This window comes from Platalea leucorodia (genome assembly GCF_965183815.1).
Source record: "Platalea leucorodia genome assembly, chromosome: 2".
In the NCBI taxonomy this organism is placed as follows: domain Eukaryota; kingdom Metazoa; phylum Chordata; class Aves; order Pelecaniformes; family Threskiornithidae; genus Platalea; species Platalea leucorodia.
In genome coordinates, this window is record NC_138824.1 from 110,800,037 (window position 1) to 110,821,034 (window position 20,998).

Below are 20,998 nucleotides of genomic sequence, written 5' to 3' on the forward strand. Positions count from 1 at the left end.
ATGCTAAAACCAGCTTATCTTTAATTCTGTTCAGCATACAGGCCTGCCAGAGAGCAGAACCACTCATTCCTGGAGTCTGGAATATCTACCATGAACCATAAAATAACTTCGATCAGATACCTGCAGCTTCTATGGTAACATTTTACCCTGAACAAGCAATTTTTTTCCTACTTGATTTGCATCAGGTCTTACTCCAAGAGAAATGCTCAAACTGAACACCAGAGTTCAAAGTAGTCCTAAGAGACAAATGACTCCAAATGAATGGGAAGAGCCAGATCTGCAGAGTCTGGAATGTGGGCTGCGGTGGAGGGAAGCCCAAGCCATCATTTCAACATCTTTCGCTTTCAGAAACTTGGCATTCTGAAGGGCACAGCCACTTGGAAAAGCAATGATGCAAAATACACAAACTTATCGTTAAGAAATCTTGAGTCATAAACATTTTGTTCAAGGAACCAAACTTCACATTTTGTGAGGGAAGGCAAAGTTACTTAAGGATACATCTCTATGGCTAGTTTCAAAATTAAATATATTCCATGTAGCGCTAAAAATATTTCAAGATACACACCAGGAAAGCATTTCACTTTCTCAAGTTTTGCTTTTTTAACAGCGTTATTTTCCCTGGAAGGTTTGTGAGTTTTTTTTCTGTCTTAAACTTATAGCGGGAAAAACTTACTCCCTTTTCCCCCTCTTATATCTGTGTAATTTATTCTCCCCTATGCAGCCAGAACCAGGAGGCCTAGCAGAGGCAAGCAGACAACTGACAACAGCAGCAAAGAGAGAGGCAAAAGCAAAGCTGTTGAGTTAGAAGAAAATTAGTATAATTAGACCCAAGTATAACTAACCACCCACACTTGTTAAATAGAAGAGCAATCTATGTGACCGTGTGCCAAATAGATTCTTGTTAGATAACAATTTTTCAGAAGGAAAAAAAGGATCAATTAATTGCTCAATGCAGCATGAGTATTAGCAAGAATTGTCCTACAGCTAAATAAGGAAAGAAAGTAGCTTTTTTTTCTTTCCCTTTTAAGGAGGGCAACCATAAGAAGGCAGACTTGGTCCCGCATAATATTACACAGGAGTCTGGAATAACACCCTGCAATGTGTATGTTAGTCCCACACTACTGCACATGGTGAATATCTGAACTTGGCAGTAAGTAATTGTGAGTATATTATTACCTGGAGAGAGAGAAGTACTCTGTTGGGTTGAGGAAACCCAAGAACTGAAAAATTATTATTTTTGAAGTGCTGTGATTTGGACTAGACTTTTCATATAACCAGAAGCATCACAGGAAACTCAGTAAGGCAAAACTATCTAAACAAAGTGAAATAAGCAAAAATGAAGTTGACAGAACTTTCAAAAAGTAGACCAAAAAAATCAAAGCAAACCAAACAAGAAGCTCTAATCACTTACATCTGTTCAAGGCTCCAAAAATGGGCACTGTTCTTCTCCACTATTTTTATTCTACATTTTTCTTCTGATTATGAGAACATAATATGTGCAAACTCAGCACATAGATTGTTGAGGTTTTATTAAACATGCTTTTAGAGTTAATGTCACTTTTACTTTACAAAACTAATTCCTAAAAAAAGCATGATACACAATAAAGGCTCAGTTAGCAGCGATCTGATATTTAGATTTTAAGTGACAACATGTGGTTGCTGTGGTGTGCAAGCGACAAGGAATATAAAAAATGCCAAGAACAATCAAATTTATAAGGTCCACTAGAGACTTTCAAGAACAAAACTGTACTTCATCCCCCCCTCGCCCCATTCCCTTCCCCCCAAATGGACAGAGTTTCAGTGTTTGTAAAACAGTGAACACAGTGAGGAGCTGCATTGCTTCACTTCACTGATGTAGACTTGCCACAAATAATACATTGATTTCTGTAGGATATTTGTGTGTTAAAAGGTCTTTTGTGCTTTACTAATGGAAATATCTCTGTATATGAGTATAAAGTAAATGTAAATACAGTAAAAAATAAATTAAAAGGCTCACAGGTCCTGAAGTCTGCATGAAAGAACCTTGGAACACAGAAAACTTCTAGTGCTTTTTTGAACATTTGATCTGTAGGGATCCAAAGTCCCACGTCCAACAAACACTCTGAACGTGTTTTCTGCCTGTACACAGTGTGCATGCTTCCTAGTGTGAGTCCTAATGCTCGGTGTGTCAGATTCATAAAAGGCTTTAAAAGTTTGATTCTTTGAATATTGCTTTGCTTCTCATTGTTTTTGCTCACGATGAGGAACTGGAGAAGGTGCACAGCACAGCAGTCCCTAAGGGGCTACGAAGAACGGTGTCTCCAGAAATAGATTTTTATCTTAGAGGAGGATGTCCACACTCTACATGTAGGATTTCCATACAGCTGATGAAGGGAGGGGAGGAGAAAAATTAACTTTCTAAACCCAGTCTTCATCTTTATTGTGTGCAATATAAGCAGAGGCTCCTTTCCTGGCTGCTTAAAAAAACTAACCAAAAATGTTTCTTTTTCATTAAGAGAATAAAATGAATGAAGAAATAATTTCCCTCCCACATCCTTTCTTCATCTCCCTTACCCATCCCCAAAAACCCCAACAACTAGACTGTCAGCCAAAGAAAACAAAGAATTCACTTTCTCAGCATAATAAATCACCTTTGCTCCTAACCATTCGAATCATAAAGTCCTACATGCTCTCGATAGCTCAAGTAACCTAGGCTGAGATAACAACCACCTGTTTTTTTTGTTATTTTTTAAGGAGAAGCTTCCCAGACTCCATTTCTATAATTTCAGATGGTCCCAGAGGTTCAAAACTCTCAATAAGCCGTTCTAACAAGAAAATCCTGATAGTCTAATGTCTAGGCCTGTGGAAGTCTCAAAACTCAGATATCTAACACATACCCTATTTGCTGCCGGCATTTATTTTCTTTTACTATCTAGGTCATCAGTTCATGACTAGGGACAAAAAAAGATCTATGGAGAATTTTGATTCAGTGAGGAGTTCTCCAATTCCTTTAAGTCTGCAGATTATCTGCAAAAGAATTTCATTCTTCTTCACTTTACTTTTATATTTAAAAGTAGAAATCAGTGTAAAATAAAGTTGAGCACAGAAAAATATATATTTAGTTCAAATTAAAGGAGTACTTTTCCTTACTGCTGGGTGAAACAATACCGAGAAACCATAGTTATGCATGTCTAATGCCTTAACATTTTAAGTGGTGAGAAGACAAAATAGCTGAAGCAATGCACATCACTGATACAAAGGCCCATTTTTGAAAGTTATGAGAAAAACCAGAAGGAACAGATACTCTTAGCTACAGGGACAATATGAGCAGCAATAACTTGGTCTAAAATGCCAGCAATTAAATGCATAATGAGACTTTTAATCTAACACTGAATTATGATAAGTTTTAATTCCAATAGTTTCGGTTAGTGTCAACACAATTGATAAATCTCAACCTCACAGAGTAGGTTACACTATTACCAGGCACGCCCTTGGGAACACATGAGGTCAGTTTGGTCCTAAATGCACAGTCTAGTCTCTGTGATAGCCAGCACAAGCCTACAGAACCTGGTGTCCTCCTCAGTCCACAGGTGTTTGACATTGGGCCATCCTTTTCCCCTGCGTCACGATGCTCCTTCCCTTTCCACTAATTCCACAGACCAGTATTATCCTTTGGAGATGTCTACTGACAAGACACGTCACATAAAATGTGGACCAATGCATGGTTTACCCTGTCCTACACTTTATTTAGCAACCTTGCATAGAAGATTCAGGGTTAATAATGAGCCATTTAAACCATTTAGAATGATGTCGGGCATTGAGCATGACTCAAACACTTTAGACTAACTGGTTCACGGGCTTTTTCCTCACCATTTTCTTGCAGCAAACGTCACACTAATGCAGAAAGCATCCTGTCCCCCAAAGAAGTATTTGGGACAGTTGACTGTAAGAGCTACAGAGAAGGAAGGGAATGTCCACATGGGCATTTTCAGGCCATTTGCTTTGGCTTGGCATGTGGAGACTTCAAGCCAACGCAAGCTCATTTTGCCCTTACCCTCAGTGCAACAGAAGCTGTGTGGCCGTATTAGTGCAATACCGTGCTGGAGTGATACAGCCTGTCTCTCAGCAGGGCTTATTAGCTCAGGCTTGGCGCCACATTAACCGCTGCCATATGGCTTCTGGTTGATTCAAAGAGCAAACTGAATGAGCTCACATCTGCCTGACAAAGTCTGCATAGCTATGCTTTTTAAAATGGCAAACCTGCAAAAAGCTGCGAGGAGAGAATCTTGTAATAGGTTAGGATTTTCAACCCACGTTTACTTCAGTGCTTGTAGAAATACAAGCTGTCGCTATTAACAGCTGTGGTCAGGGTTGGAAACTACTTGTGGATGTGTTAGAGATGAAAAGTTTCGTCTCAAAGAGCTGAGTCTGAAAAATGATGCTAGTATGGTAAGACTCCAAATAGGATGGACGAAGAGGAAAATGAATACAAAAATAAAAGTACGTCCAATATTTTCTTTTCTTTCTGTTAGCCCAGGCCATTAGTCAGATTTTTTACAGCCTTCCAAGATGAGCAGGGTTCTCTGTAGAAGAAGGTAATGTTTTTCAGGGCTCAGCCAAAAAAACCACAAACAATGTACAAAACAATGTGATAAATGCTAATCAAAGATTAACATGCCATTGAAAAGAGCTCAGATATGCCCATGATAATAAAAACATGATACAGGAACTAGCAGCATGGCAGAAAATACCCTGAGAACTCTTTGTCTTAACACAGAAAGAGTGGTTGTGCAGATGTGGAAACTCCAGTGGTTTAGACACAGCAGGGGAAATGGCAGGCACACAGAGAGAGTTGAGGGGGAAGATGGGAAAGGTGCCCTGATGATAATGCAGGAGACAACAGAAGCACATGCCGTGGTCAGAATAGAAAACAAGGGAGATGGATCCAGAAGACACATATTGAATGATTTGTGGAATCTGGAGAGCAGAGAGACTCCAGCAGGAGCAACAGGGACCCTGAAACAGATCTTTAAGCGCGAATGCAGAAAAACAATGTTACATTTCGGAAAAACTAAGAGCAAGAAACAGCAGGATTTAGAGCCATTCTCACTATCCTCTGGGACAGCTTCATGGTTCCAAATTATTTTTCACAATCTTTTACATTTTTTTCCCCTTGAGGTGCCAAGTTAACTCACAGCAGCTCCAGTTCTGTCGCCAGAGGAAGCAATATTAATAGCAGAAGAAATATAAGCCATTAACAAAACCTTCCTTGAGGAAGCCACCATTGTAGGGATCAGCAGACGAAGGAAAAAGAGAGGTAGATTGGGAAGCCAACCCTCTCAGGGAGTGCGAAAAAAAAGACAGAATGAAGAAAAAGGACTGGAAAGAAAGGAAATTGCTGGGGGGCAACAAATACATATTGGGAATCAGAAGAAAAAATACACTTCTCTTTCTAACCCTCCTGGGGCATATAGGAAATTGCTGCCTGCCCTTTAATCTGCCCCAAAAAAGAAAAACAATTAAAATGAAATAAAACCCTGAACTGTAGGTACTTGCTCCCCCCTTCCCCTCACCCCCATTGCTTTGTGTGCTGTGCACCCAGGCCATGCTCTTTCATGCAGCTGTCCATAGGACAGACTATGTTACCCTAAGCGTTATGTCCTCTACAAGAATATGCATTCTTTTGCTATGCATCTAACACATGTAATTTGGGGAGATTAAGATGTTAAGAGATTAATAAATTAATGAAAAACGAGAGGAGACCAGAAAATAAAGAGAAGTGGAGAAGAAAGAAATAAGGATAAACATCTTGAATTAATTTGGAGTGGCACCATAACAGTATGGTTTCTGTCAGGAGCATAGCTGTTTTAAAGGGTTAAGACTGTCACTCCTGCACGGCACACAGCAACAAATTCGATCAGGTTTTGTTTCCTTCTTCTTGACGCACCTCCCCTCTGCCATTTTTCCCACTGTAATTTAACTCTGGAAGGAAAGGCTCCTTTCCTAAACAGCAAGTTAATTTCTGCTTTTTCCACTGTTCCCTCCAATACAAACAACCCTTTCTCTTTTCCTTTTTAACTGATAGACATAGTAATTTCTTCCATTTCTTTTTTCTTTCTTGCTGTGACCGAGATCATGTTGGGATCACCTATGTAGTTTTAAACTTGCCAAAGCACAATGAGGCTGTGAATGGTCTCCACCAAGAAGAATGAACCAAGTTCTCTTTGACAGCTCATTAACAAAAAATTTGGGGCAAATAAATAAAACGTCTTCCTGTGGATGGTACCTTTAAGGAGGTTTTCCTGTCACAGCAGAAGATCAGAGGCTTTGTTTTCATATTTTGTAGAAAACATTTTCATCACTCACTCGTGTAAAAATAGCATTGTGCAAGGCACAATAAATGCTTCATATTTGTGATGTACTATTTAAGGGCCAGGAAACAAGAGGAATCAAGAATTCAAGTTACAACTTATCTAAAATAAGAGTGTAAGTAATTCAAAACTGTTGATGTCACAAGACAGCCACACAAAAAAGGAATGAAAACCTGTATGCATTATTCATCCTGTAACTTTGATCTTAAAAGCTAAGAAACTTGAACAAGGAAAGATAAATGGCTTCTCAAGCTTTTTCTTTTAAAAATCGAATGAGGATGATTCAGGATAAATGATAGATAAGAGTTAATACGAAAGAGAGGGAAATTGTAATCACAGTGCTGCACCAAAGTTTCAATGCAAAGGCTTTTTTGTGTTCAATTACAAAGGATTTCTTTTTTAGGTACCAGCATCCTTTTTCATGTATATGTAAAAGATTTTACCTATTAAAATGTCATGTTCAGTATGCATAGCTTTTTTTTTTTAAACCCCCTATACCAGGACTTCATGTGAACAATTAGGAAGCTTTCTGAAGCATGGGCTACTACTGGTCATGAGGCAGGAACAACAGAAACTGTGAAACCCTGACCTCCAAACCTGGCTCAAACATCAACTTGCTCCGGAGCTTATGCAAGATATGTATACATTCTCCCACTGGGAAAGTATTGATAATTACAGGCACTCTGACTGCATCCTGATTTTACTGAGGCTTAGTTAATTATGCAGGCATTGCCCCTAAAATATGAGACAGATTGAGAGAGATATCCAAAAGCGCATGGAGGTTCCCCTGTCTAGATGGGAGATCCACAAAATCCTCTTTGAACGCTTTGTGCTCCTGAGAGTCTGTAATTATTGCCAGTTTTTGCCTAAAGATATGCTCAAAGGCCCCACCATCTTGGTTAGATTACTGATGTCAGCATCTTATATACAGGCAATTGCATTTGGGATTCACAAAGACGACGGAGCAGCAACACAGTTCCTTAAGGGAGGCTCTGCGCAAACCTAAAGCAGACAGACAACATCGCATCCCTTACAAATCACAGCACACCAGCCATTTACATCAGCAGCAAAGCCAGAGGAAGAGTGCCTTTACATCACAGCATACAGCAGGAGGTTTTGCTTACCTGAGCTTCCAAACTGTTACCTCCACACAAGCAGTTAGCACTAGTCAGATGATAGAGTGGGCCTAGACAGGTGGGAGAAAAAGGCTCGGTGGATGCAAGGGCAGGTTGTGAGATGAAGGAAATGGATGGGGAATGAGGTGAAAATTTCATTGCAGTGGTGTGTGGTAGGAAGGCAGCAGGGACACCATTTGAAAAGTAGTGGGAGGTTTTGGGGTACAACAGGAAGATGGCTGAGAAGTGAATGGAGGCACACCGGAGGTATTCACAGGCTTACAGGCAACCAATATTCACTGCAATCGCTGTAAGTGCCCAAGCAAGTCATTGCTAATGGTACTCATGGCCACTGATGCTCCTGCCAACTGCATCTGGACAAAATACATTTGGAAAAACCAAGTTCAGGGATTACAGCAGTCAGCAGAAACTAGGAAACCGACTGCACTTCCTCCTCAGCCCGAGGGAATGCAAACTCATAGCTTTCGGCGCCAAGGTAAGTGCCTGAAACACGTGGCTACGTCCTAATGAAACTGGGCTGCCATGCAAAGGAGATGACTAGACCGATGGGGCTGGAAGCAAGCCTGTTCCTGGTGAGGATACCTAGAAGCCCAGAGTCCTGGCCTAGATCCTCGCCCCAAGCAATTCGCAGGTCTCTGAACTCACCTGGCAAGACAGCGATTCCAAATGCATAAACACCACTAAGGGCTGGAAACAGAACGAGGAACTTCCCCACCCCATGAGCTCCCTGCTCTCTTACTCATAGACAAGGCCTTGCATCTTCTTTCTCCACTGTGTCTCACCTCCAAGAGGAGAGTCGCACAGCCTCTCCTCGTGCAGACGGAACGTTTCAGGAATTGCAAAAATACAGTGTATTTTTACAAGGTTCGCAGTGAGAAATTAGAGCTATTCACTGGACTGCACTGAAGCACTCCTTTTCAGCTATATATATTATAGGAGGGATTCTTGATTCCCCAGTAATCCCAGGAGAAAAATTAACTAGATGAGCACAGAATTGCAGTAGTTCTGCTCTGGCCTCATGATAATTGTTTTTCAATTCAACAAATTAAGTTAAAGATAAGCATTTGCTTCACATGCAAGACTCATTCCCGCTTCATTTGTAATATATGGAGAGGGATTAGCCACATCAAGCGTATGCTTTCATATTGTGGTGTAAAGAATACACATGAGAAAAATCACGTTTAGCTCCAAAGCGCTGAGAAAACTGTTTATAGACAACATATTCAAGAGCAGAGAGAAAAAAAAATGTTTTGATGATGATTCTTCATCAGATGCACCCAGTGGACATGTGTACACTGAAGAGCCTACATGGAGTCTGATGTGCTAAAACTGAGCAGTACTGGGAGAGCTGTGCTCAAAGAAAACGTTTGCTTCTATAATCCCCACCACAGATAGCTGTGCCCACACCCTTACTTTCATTTCTTATTTGTTCCATTCACTACTGTTTATAACCTGAAAAACACATAAATTTATTTCTCTTCAAAGCACATTTATTTGCCCTACAAATGGACCAAAAATATGCAAAGACTACTTTGATTTTTATTATCTCACCTACATAAACATATCGATTCCCTTAACCCTACCAGGACAAAATAATATTTTCTTTTTATTGCATTCCAGAGGAAGTTGTGCCTTAACTTGGATCTTATTTAACTGCTATTTATCTACATCTCTGGCTTCAAACTCTGTCAGGAACCAAGCTACCACCTCTGTTTCTCTGGCACCCTTAATACCCAGTCTGTAAAGCCCACTTCTGCTAAATCAAAGACCAACGTTGTCATTGCGGATGAGAAAAAAAGCTTCCATAAATTAAAAATAAGGCTGCTTCATGGACATATTGCCTTTTTGAAGAAAGTATAGATATGATCCAAAAAAGAGCTGTCAAGCATCATCCCTTATTCCAAAAAAAGTACAAACTTAATGTTTATTTTAAATCTCTTGTCAGAAAAGAAAGCATTAGTATGAAATGCTTTAAACAGACTTCGACACTTACAGAACTCTTAAAACGGCAATGAGTCAAAGATCAACAAGCCTTTAAGAATGAAAACAACTGTAAATGCTTTAGAATTGGAGCCATTGAAGTATTTTCATTGATTAAATGCCCACTGGTATTACATATATATTGAGCACCAACGCATATAGTTTGGTATTTCCTGATTTGGTAATTTCATGGCTTAAAAAGAGGAAGGTAACACCTGTACACTATGCTACCTGAAATTTAGTCTCACTGAGTCAATGATAATTTTGCTATCAAATGAATGTAGGTGTTCATTTTAAATATAGGAACTTAAATGAAAAACTTTTTTTTTTTTTTTTAAAAAAAGGTTGATTTCATGTAAAAATGACATCTGTCACTCAAACCCCAACAACTTCATCCTTATGTCAGCTGTTGTACTCTTTTAATTCTTTATGTTCCTGTTGCTAAACTGAAATGGAAATGACCTAAAGGAGATAAGTTAACAGAAATGGAATAATTCTAAGTCAGGTTTCAAAATAAATACTTTTTGCCCATCTGTCCTTTAGCATGTTGTCCATTCCAGGTCCCAATCTCCCCTTGCCTCCGAGCCACTAGCAAGATAATACAGATGGTTACTGCAAAGCTGTTAAGACGTACATCTGAATGCATATTTATCCACTTGGCAAGATCCTGCTACAGCTGTAAGTCGATGCAAATCTGCATTACAATGTAGCTTCAGTCTCTTGCCTGCGTGAGAAAGCAGCCATGACATTAATCGTGCTGCGTAAGACAATGCCAGGCAAATGGGACGTAAATGAATGCAGTTGAGCTAGCTATCGCAGCACTGTTAATTTACCCCTCTGAAAACAAACACTCATTTGGGCAGGTGAAACAAGTGTATATCTACACCTACATCAAAACTCATTTTCATTTGTTTGTTTTTGGAAGCAGAAACTGATAACGCAAGATAACTCCGCCAGATGTCATGGTGAAAGAATACCATGTAGGTGAGTATTTGATACAATCACCACAACAGAAAACCAAACTGAGGGTCTTTATTCCGTCATAAGCACACTTTTAATAAATACAGGTGGCACTGCCAGTCAGTGATAGTTGCTTTTGTTCTGGGTATGCCTTTGTTCTGGCAGCTGGGAGGAAGAGCAGTTTTCATGTATAATGAAAGAAATGTACTTAATAGGCAACACCTGAAAATCCTTCAAGATAATAAACTATAGCAATAGAAAATGCAAGTTTAGAAAGCATTTCCTGAAAAAAAAAGTAGCACTGGAATCTTCTCTTTATCTCAGGTCAATTGACTTGTCACAGTGGGAAGGAGATTTGAAAAGGAAATTGCAAGTTCCTAGCAAGTATGATTGGAGGAATTGAGTTAATAGCCAGCAATCAGTATAGGTTCGGTAGGGTACTTAAAAATTTAAATGTATGCATACGCTGCCACAACTACAGAATGCCTGAGCTTTGTCTTGTTTGTAAAAAACAAATGGAACAACAGGCAATTTAAATCTCAAACAAAAATGGTATTTTTTTACTTAGATTGCTGGGGTTTAAGTGTTCTTCCACTAAAAATTTCCCTCATTTCAGCATACGATTGTGGTATATAAATTGTAATTGCCTCTGATCTTGTTTTACGCTAGTAATCCTCCCAGTACCAACAGGATCCTATATGGTATGTGCTTTCAGATGATACGGTTTCTCACCATATGGAAAGATGTTTTGTATCACCATGTTGGCAGCATACAAATGATTTTTGAACTCCATTTTCCATTGCCATTTCTTCAAGCCATTTAGGCACAAGAGCTTATTGTTTCACATGTCAAAAATTAAAAGACAGATAGTTTTCTGATTTGAGAAGCTGCTTTATCCACACTCTTGAATAATCACACACTGTATTCAGCAAGCCACAAATACAAATGAGCATAACAACACCTCAAACAGCTTAATTTGAGAGGGCAGGATAAGCCACCATCTCTCTAAAGAAACGTGACTATATCCCAAAAACCTTCTTATCCTTTCTAATACAATGTACAACTTTTCTACATAGATTCTTTTCAACAGAATTACAAAAGAAGGTCTCACCTAGACTACTAGTAGTTCCTCTTTCCAACCAAAGAAGGCAGATATTACAGGTTGCAGAAATTTGTAAGTGGATAAAAGGGAAAAAAATTATAGGACAGCGACAAATATAATGAATTTCATTTCCGCAAGCTTCTAATTCCTCTGAGGAAGAGAAGAACATAGGTTTTGCATGGTCCTCTTTAACAAACAAATGCATACCCTGCAATGAAGTAGTATGAGACGAGAGAATGCATTCCAAGCTAAATGCAAACTAGCCTTGCCTCTGAGGCATGGAAAGGACAGATCCTACAAAGTACAGCATGGCTGGATGCCTGCATGCTAAAGAAACTAGTAATTTTAGATTAGTTGATTTTTGCATTGTCTGAAAAACTTTTTATACTTACTGTAATTCTCTCATCTTTGTCATCTAGCGGGGTGCCATCTTTTTTCCATGATATAGTGGGTTCTGGGTGACCTCTTGGGGGCTGACATTCCATCACTGCAGGTTCACCCACGGCTACCATTACATCTGATGGATTTTGTCTGAAGTCATCCCGTAGAACTGAAAGAATAAAGAAAATTAAGCAAAAATTACCCAACAATACACCAACAGCACAACAAAGTGTTTTGTTTTGGCCTTTAATAGTCCCTGTTGTCATTGTGCTTTATATTAATGAACAATTCAGTTGATGAATTTCAATTGGCATCTGTGGAAGGTCTCTGGTACTTCCACACAGTGACAGAGAAAACGCAGGTACAACTCATATTTAACTTCCAACATACAAGCCAAGTGACTTTTAACACAGCCAGAGGTGAAAGGCTGACACAGACATAGGACTGTCCACACAGAACAGCTGCCTCGCTTGGTTGTATTTCTCATAGCATCTACCTAGCCTGTGAGCACAGGATTCCTATCACAGCTGAAGAAGGCACAATGTCTTTGGCTCAGGTAAAACGTCACCTGAGGAGAAGCACGGCAGAGATTGCTTTCTGCCCCTCTTTTTCTGAGACACAAGGTCAGTCTGCCAATAACTCAAAGACTTTTGTTTGAAGATTGGCCACTGGCCATATGAATTGCACATATTCGTGAATTTATGGCAAAGATGAACAAACTAGCTAAACTTCCCAGTTCTTTGATGACGTTATAAGATGCCAAACATTTGTGCAGCTTTAGCCAAACTCATCTTTGCAATTTGGCTTGTGTCTTTTCCATGAAAAAAAAAAAAAAATCCTGACCTCTGGGAGCCACCCCTTAGCCTGAGCCAGGACCACATCCTTTATTTGGAAGAAGTCAATTTTACTACCTTTTCACAGAAGGAAACATTTTTATTGTGGCTTCATTACTAGAATTTGTTCTTTCTAATCATTTGGCCAAGCCCAGGCCGAGGAAATTCTAGTTCCCTCCAATCACCCACTATGAATTTTATCAATAGCTGTGTGATTATTTTTCTTTTTGGGAGAAGAGAGACATCATACTGTGCTCAGCAGACCACTACACAGCGACACAGTTAAACAGAATAATGGCATTCCTAAGCCTTGCCAAGTAAGTGGCATTAGGTTTAATCTAAAAATAAGTAACTCAAATGATAACAAATATAACATTCTAGTCCTCTCCGCTGCTGTTACACCATCCACACTGAACAAAGGATGTGGTAATGGAAAAATACATTACAACCAAAGGACTCTTAGGATTTTGACAAAGTTATCTGTCACTCCTGCTACCTGCAACAACCTTGTGTCAACAGTAAATAGTGCCAAGAATCCACAGCAAAAAATTTATCCCCCAAGCCATGGACCACAGATATATGGACATTCACTACTGAATAATGGTTTGGTTGTTAATGCTGCTTCAAAGCAAAGTGTGATTTATTGTTAGACATTAAGGAATGTGGGTGTGCTTACAGATTGGCAGGTATAGCACTGCCACCCAACCATTCCTCTCTGTAAGGTCTTTCACGCTGTTACGACCTTGTAAAATGGTCTGAGGGCAAATGGGTCATCTACTTTGGGACAGAGGGATATACCTTTCTCACACCTACTTTCTGCAATGCTATATAATCTAAAATGAAGAGAGGGAGCAAAAACGACTTGTAGTTCTTTGTTTTGGAGGATTATTGGCAAATAGCCCTGTCAATAATCAGTAGGACTATCTTCTATTTTTTCTTCTCAAGTACATCTACCTTACATTCTGATACCCTACCATTCAGTAGCTACAGCCACAGGCGTATGTGTCCAGCTTGGCTCATTGTAACATAATATACAACAGGGAAAGTTCCCAATTGATATAGAATTGTAGACGGGAATCAAAAGCAATAAATACAGAATATTTTACCACTGTTCTAGAAACAGGAAATAATTTCTGGAAGTACCCAAACACATCTGTGCACCAACAAGACTGAAATATATTGCAGACCTCACCAGACATCATCTGAATTTACCAATCCCCTTCCATACTGAAGCTCTAACATTCCAGATATTTCAGTCTAATTATTGAGGCTTCTGGATGCCCTGGAGTCAGAAGATACTGATGGACTTAAAGAGGATAATCAAGGATAAAATGCCTTGTCCTGGTTTCAGCTGGGATAGAGTTAATTTTCGTCTTGGTAGCTGGTATGGGGCTGTGTTTTGGGTTTAGGATGAGAACAATGTCGATGATACACTGATGCTTTGGTTCTTGCTAAGTAGTGCTAAGCTGTCTCTGAATAGGTGCTAAGTGGCGCTCACACTGGTCAAGGACTTTTTCAGCTTCCCCTGCTCTGCCGGGGGCACAAGAAGCTGGGAGGGGGCACAGCCAGGGGGAGGGCTGACCCAGACTGGCCCAAGGGCTATTCCATACCATATGACGTCATGCTCAGTATATATAAGCTGGGGGAAGAAGAAGGAAGGGGGGGACATTAGGCATGATGGCGTTTGTCTTCCCAAGTAACCGTTACGCTTGATGGAGCCCTGCTTTCCTGGGGATGGCTGAACACCTGCCTGACGATGGGAAGTAGTGAATGAATTCCTTGTTTTGTTTTGTTTGCGTGCACGGTTTTTGCTTTGCCTATTTAACTGTTCTAGTTTATTTTACTTCGATTATTAAACTGTTCTTATCTCAACCCACGAGTTTTCTCCCTTTTTACCCTTCCGATTCTCTCCCCATCCCACTGGTGGGGAGTGAGCGAGCGGCTGCGTGGTGCTGAGTTGCTGGCTGGGGTTAAACCACGACAGCCTCTATCCCTTTAACAATACAAACTAATACAACAGAATGACAGGACTTAAGGAAGAAATTATAGAATAATTTAGGTTGGAAGGGACCTCTGGAGGTCAGCTAGTCTACAACAATGAGATACTGTTGGATGAACACGTTCTCTTGGATGAACTAGATCTCTCAAACAGACCTAGTCTAGAAAGTCTATTTAAAAAAGAACCCAAACCTGTGCACCTATTGGTTGGTGTACAAAAACCTGAGAAAGCATGTTCCATCTAAGAATGAAGAAATTCTCTCTCTAAAAACGAAATGGACTAGGGAAAATTGACAATGTTTTCAGCTATAAAATTAATTCAGGTCACATCTAGAGGAAATAATATTTTCAGAAAGGGGAATGATGTAATTTTTAGTTAATCAGAAAGGTAAGTCAAAAGACCAATTCTCTAGCTTCCCTTCTGCTTTCAACAAAACTTCATTAAGTTTAACCTGCATTCTCTTACAGCTTCCTTACTACATTCCCCTAACTCCTGATGCATCAAAATTAGATACCTCAAATTATTTTGGTTATGGGAGCATTAATATACTACTTACATACACTGAAAAACTTATATATATTTATTCCGTTTATACTGAATATAGCATTAATAAACAGATGCAACTTCTTGTGTTCCCAAGTAGCCCTCAAGCCATCCAGATACAGTAAATCATGTAGCGTAACTGGCTGGGCTGACACTGCTTCTGCTGAAGTAAAAGAATTTTTCTATTTACTTTAATAAAGACTTGATCTGGCTTGGAGCCCCTGGTCATACTATTACTTTTTTTCACTTCTCCCAACTAAAGAACATGAAAGAAGAAGAAACAGAAGTTGCACCAAGTGACCAAAGGGTCAAATTTCACCACATGCCCCTCTTTCTATATATACGCAGCCGGAATAAAAATATATAAATTAAGAGGATGCTTGCCTTTTTTTCTTTTTTTTAACAAATTCAGTGTAGAATCTTCATAGATATAAAAAGCCCCTACATTTCCGACATTCTGTGGGTAAGGTTTTCTAAAATTTACTCTACTATTTTCTAACATACAGCGAATAATGATTGTAATTGTCATCGCACAGCTAGGACAACTCCATGATCTTGGGGCCTGAACTCTGAACTCCTGTGTTTGTGCTGAAAACATTTTTATGCTATGCTTGCTGAACTAATCAGGTTCAAGAGCAACTTCTGTAACTCCACTTTAAAAGTCACCTACTCATACAACTATTTAAAATCATGTACTATTCAATCAATAAAGCAATTACACTTTCCCCAGAGAATCTTTCCCAGAGCAGAAAGGAACTAGCAATCACTTGAGGATAAATTTTTATTGACAAGCAATGTAGAGACAGTATTTTTTGTGTAAACTTTAAACAGTACTTTTCAAAATGCAGCACCCAGTGTTTTTTTCTTAAGTTCTTTATTGGCTACTATGACAAAGAGTAGGGAGTCATTACTGGGTGAAATGGGAGGTAGGTAGGCAGGGGGTTTTTGCATATACACACTGCAGATATTTAAGAAAGATTATTGCTAGAGTTTATCATTAAATAACTGTGATCTAGTTCAAAGGCAATAAAGAAAGCCAAAGCAATACACAAGAAAAAAGAAACCAACCAGAAAGCTTTAGTCAATAAGTGAAAAGAATGAATTTGTAAAGAACACACTAATTACCACCATACATTGTGGATAACATGCCTAACCGGTCGTATCATTTAAGAGCTGGAAATAGGAAAATCTCCTGGAAATTTTGATTACAGGTCTATTCTAGTCAGACTGGCTAGACACTTCACGCTAGATCAGTTCAAAGCAGTGCATCAAAATATATCCAGGATCCCTTATCAAACAAGATATTACAGCCATGGTCAGCCGGTGCACAGAGGAAGAGAGGGAAATGAAGAAGTCTGGGGTGCAGTTTCATAATCAGATTAAGGCAATCTTAATCCATTTCAACTCTTCTAAAAGAGATCATCCAGACTTGCTTCCTGCTAACTCTCCTGCACTGCCCTGGACAAAGCACGCTGTTTTGCAAGGCTAGCTGTTGGAGTGAGATCAGGGAGCCAAAGTGTCACGCAATTAGACAACCCCAACAATTTCCCTTCTTTCAGCGTGAAGATAATGTAAATGTTTCTTTGTATTGTAGCACATGCCTCAAAAATGTGGAGAAGTGAAATAAACAGAAGAAATGCTCGTTCCTCACACTACTTTACCAAACAACCAGACATCAACTAACTAACGAGTAAGTTTTGCTAACATCAAACTCTGTGCTAAAGCTGAGCAACGCAACCCGACTAAAGGCCCACTGCCCTGCCTTTTGGTTAATTTTGTTATAAAATCTCCATGTAACAGATTTTAATTTTTTTAATACCCACTAATTCTATTATTTTAATTCCTGTGAATTTATAACAAGTATTTCAATGTTTGTGTTCCCTTCCCCCAAACAAAACAACAGCATTACAAAGAACGTTTCCATCTAATATGAGGAACAAAACAACGACAATGTGCACTTGCTGTAAAATGCTGTAAGATTAGGAAAATGAAAAATGGGATTCGGGAGGTTATATAAATGTTCTAATCCCATGAAGTCACAATCAAAGAGAAACTAGACACGTGGCCTACCAGTTTAACTCTCTCACAGTGCCAGCCCTCCTACGACACAGGACTTCCCTGACTACACAGTCTAAGAATTTGCATTGAACTGGTTTCCAGATAGAAGAGACTGCTCCTTGTAAAGAGTCTGATCATAAGGCGCAGTCAGATGCATGAAATAGCAGCAGTGAAATGAAATCACACTTCTAAAATGTTAACAAAATGTACTGCCTCAATTACTGTAACCTTTAAGTTGTTTTAAAATGTATTCTCTCCAAAGAGTAACGTTTTTGATTGATTGCTTTTTATACAGCACCACCAAACTGGGATCTTAGTATCTACTGAAGGTCAAGCGTTACCCTCTCTGGGAAAAAACTGTCATTCCCTATTATATTAAGCAATACATGTTAGCAAACACATGTATACAACACCTGCACGCTTCTAAACCATTAACATAGAAAAAAAAAAAATCAAGGAGTGCTACACCTACTGGATCACATCTTTTAAAAGGTGCTGATGACAAATACAAGTGATATGCTTGAATCAAGCAATATGCTACACTGCAAAAGCAATTAAACGTTGAGGCATTTGGCAATAAACATACTGAATGCATACAAAGACATTAAAACAAATATATTTATTGTCGTTCGTTATTTTTCATTCAGTCATTAAGAAACTTGCAATTGTTAATAGAAAGAAACGCATGCTTAAGGAGCAGGTTCCAAAAACGACTTCTATAAAAACCGTTGGCTGACAGTTACTGATGATAATTACAAAAATTTATGGAAACCACTCACAATCAGTTTGACTTTATTTCACTAGTTGAAGATTTGGGCTTTAAGAATTGCCAGGAATCTTACTGGGCAACATAGCTGTCATCCCACAACAGTATTTCCATGTGTGGAAAGGAAAAAGTGCAAATTAATTAGATGATGAACTGGGAATCAATTAAATGACCGAATCTGATAAGTCACATAAAGAGTAATTTTAACTCCTGTGAGAAGGGTAGCTGACAGGCCTAAGAGAGCACGGTGCAGCACTGGGAATCCTAATTAAACCCTGAAGGATCTGCAATGCCTCAGGCAGGAGACTCTGAGAGTGTCCCTCAGGTTGATTGAAAATTGGAAATAGATAAGGAGAACGGACCTAATTATTAATTTGATTGACTGTGTACCAAACGTGATCCCTCTCAACATCTTCCACATATTATGGTCTGGGACAAGGCATTTACTACCTGTGAGTCAAAATTTACCTCCTGGAAGAGTAGATTCATTTGTGCAGACTGCAGATACAGTTATTCACTTGGCCTAAATATTTACAGTTATTTGCTTTTTTATTACTATTATTGTTATTTTATTGTAGATTTCTTTTTAGAGTTTTAGAGTTATTTGAATCATACTTAATTACAAACAACATTTTTAGTATGACTAACACAGCGGATTTCCAGACTTACGGACACAAACCAAGGGGTTTCAGACACAGCTCACAGAAGAACTGTGGCTTTGGGAGATCGCAAATTAGTTTTCCCTGGGCAAAGAAGGGTTTACTTCTTTAAATCCAAGGATTTGGGTGTGCTCTGTAAATGAAGGTTTTTTTTTCCTGTACCCTCCAAGTCAAGGTCCTGATGTCCAGTTTGCAATGAACTGTTAGCTGCACTAGCCTTCCTTCAATGCAGATTACAATAGAAGAATCAGATTAAGATGCTGCAGCAAGACCTTGTCTTGGCCCTCCAAATTAAAGCATAAAGAGGTAATTAAATGACAAAAGAGATATAAGGACCAAACAATGAAAATGTGAGAAGGAACTTCACCAAAATGCCAGTGTTTTGCTTAACTACTTATCAAACCTTATTTCACAAACAGAATGTTTTTCCCTTTTAAGAAAGAAAACACAAACCAACCCAGAAACGCCAGCGTCCTGTAGCTAAGGATTACAGGGAGAAAAATAAAGGAAGGAATACAGGCAGCAAGGACAGAAGCAAACATTTAGCCAGTTTTCTATGAGAGCTTAAAGCTGGGATATACGGCACTGGCAAATGGAGCCAGATTGCAATTGATTGAGAAGGTGTTGCTGCCAAATAGCAAGCTACGCTGGCTTGAGATGTGAATAACTGACTCTCTTCCGATAGTTTCTAAGCTGGAAAATCCCTCACCAGGCCAAACCTGAAGGAACCTTATTTGTCTTCACTTGTGTTGGTAAAAGAGGAGATACAACTATTCCACAGACTTGCCAATGAAACTGTGGCAGCACTGTTTCTGTAGTACAGGCCAAGATTTAAATAGCCAATGCTTGTACAGTTGCTTATAATCATCCTTTCATTCTGAAGAAGCCAAAAACTTACCAGACGAGACATTTTCAAATAAATAAAGATTCACGCGCCTGCAATAACAATGTTTCTACAGCATAGCTCTAAATCTGCACATGCACTGTGCTACTGTTTTGCTAAGGTCCTGCCTCAAGGCAACAATTTTAGCCGTGTCCTTCTACTTAGCATTCAAATTTTAGCGTGTTATAACTGTACCGCTACCATCAACGTTTTTTGAAAGGACCCTATTTCCATGAAAAAAATCCCCATTATGCTGTTAAAGTAGTTGAAAAATATGACATTTTAATATCAGAGAATATACAGGATCATTATCACACTCAACCAGCTAAGTCACTTCTCCTTTAATATTCTGGAAAATTATATTCCACCATTACATCTGAGGTCAAGCCTGAAACATCAGTCAGAAGGTGCATGATGCAGGCAATTCATACGGCTGAGTGGCTAATTCTAAATAACAGCAAAGCTAAGAACAGTGTTTGTTGGCACCAGACACTACAGCAAAGCCACGCTGCTCAAAAACGTTGCTGAACTATTACATACACTTTTATTCTGTTCTGTTGTTCTTATGGACAATTTTCTTCTGTTGAAAGGAACTACAGACCACAGAACTCCACCATCTTTTCTCAGCTCTCTGGACTGCTATACAGCAGGATATACCTTACTTAGATAGTTGATGTTTCCTTAATCATACTCTGCAAGTCCAAATGCATGAATATATCATTCTTATGGTAATGTTATCTCGTTTCTTTACCTCCTAAAACATTCAAGATGTAAATTGACAACAGATTGCTACAGTAGAAACAGGTAAACTTTTTCAAAATTACATTTATGCCAAATATCATATGCTTTTCCAATTTCTTTTGCTGGTTTTAGAAAACATTCCAGGAAATCACCTCAGGGAAAAATGGCAGACAGCCTTATACAGAGGTCATAGAGAAATATAGTCTTCATCTAATTCAATTAACTGCTTCAAGTTAGATCCCAAACGGTACAGGCAAACGTTTGTTCTATTTCAGGCATGTTCTAGGATATGAATCATTCCGCTTTCTCAGTATAAAGAAGCACAGCGCAAGATCATACACTCAAATTTTTTATTGCTCAGAAGTTGAAAAATCTCTAGACATACGTCCTCATTATTTACAATGATAGCTCTTCATTTAGACAACCATCCAAAGGCTTCAAATATCGTAAAATTCTACCTAGAGCATTACAAAAAGTAGCAAAGTTAATAGCTATAACAATGAAAAATGGCATTGTAAGCAAATGGACATTACCAAATTCACCAAGCTGGAACTCTGAATTGCAACTCTTGGAGATTTATACACTATCGTAAATGGCAAGAGACAAT

General features: G+C 39.0%; 1 protein-coding gene across 1 annotated transcript in view; it reads right to left on the reverse strand.

Moving 5' to 3' along the window:
- Positions 1-20,998, reverse strand: part of ROBO1 (roundabout guidance receptor 1) — a gene marked incomplete at both ends in the record, with an annotated part of 537,364 nt that overhangs the window by 106,213 nt on the left and 410,153 nt on the right. Inside the window, one exon of the mRNA XM_082336493.1 lies at positions 11,921-12,078. Coding sequence (XP_082192619.1) covers positions 11,921-12,078 — 158 coding nt within the window. The remainder of the gene's footprint in view (positions 1-11,920; positions 12,079-20,998) is intronic.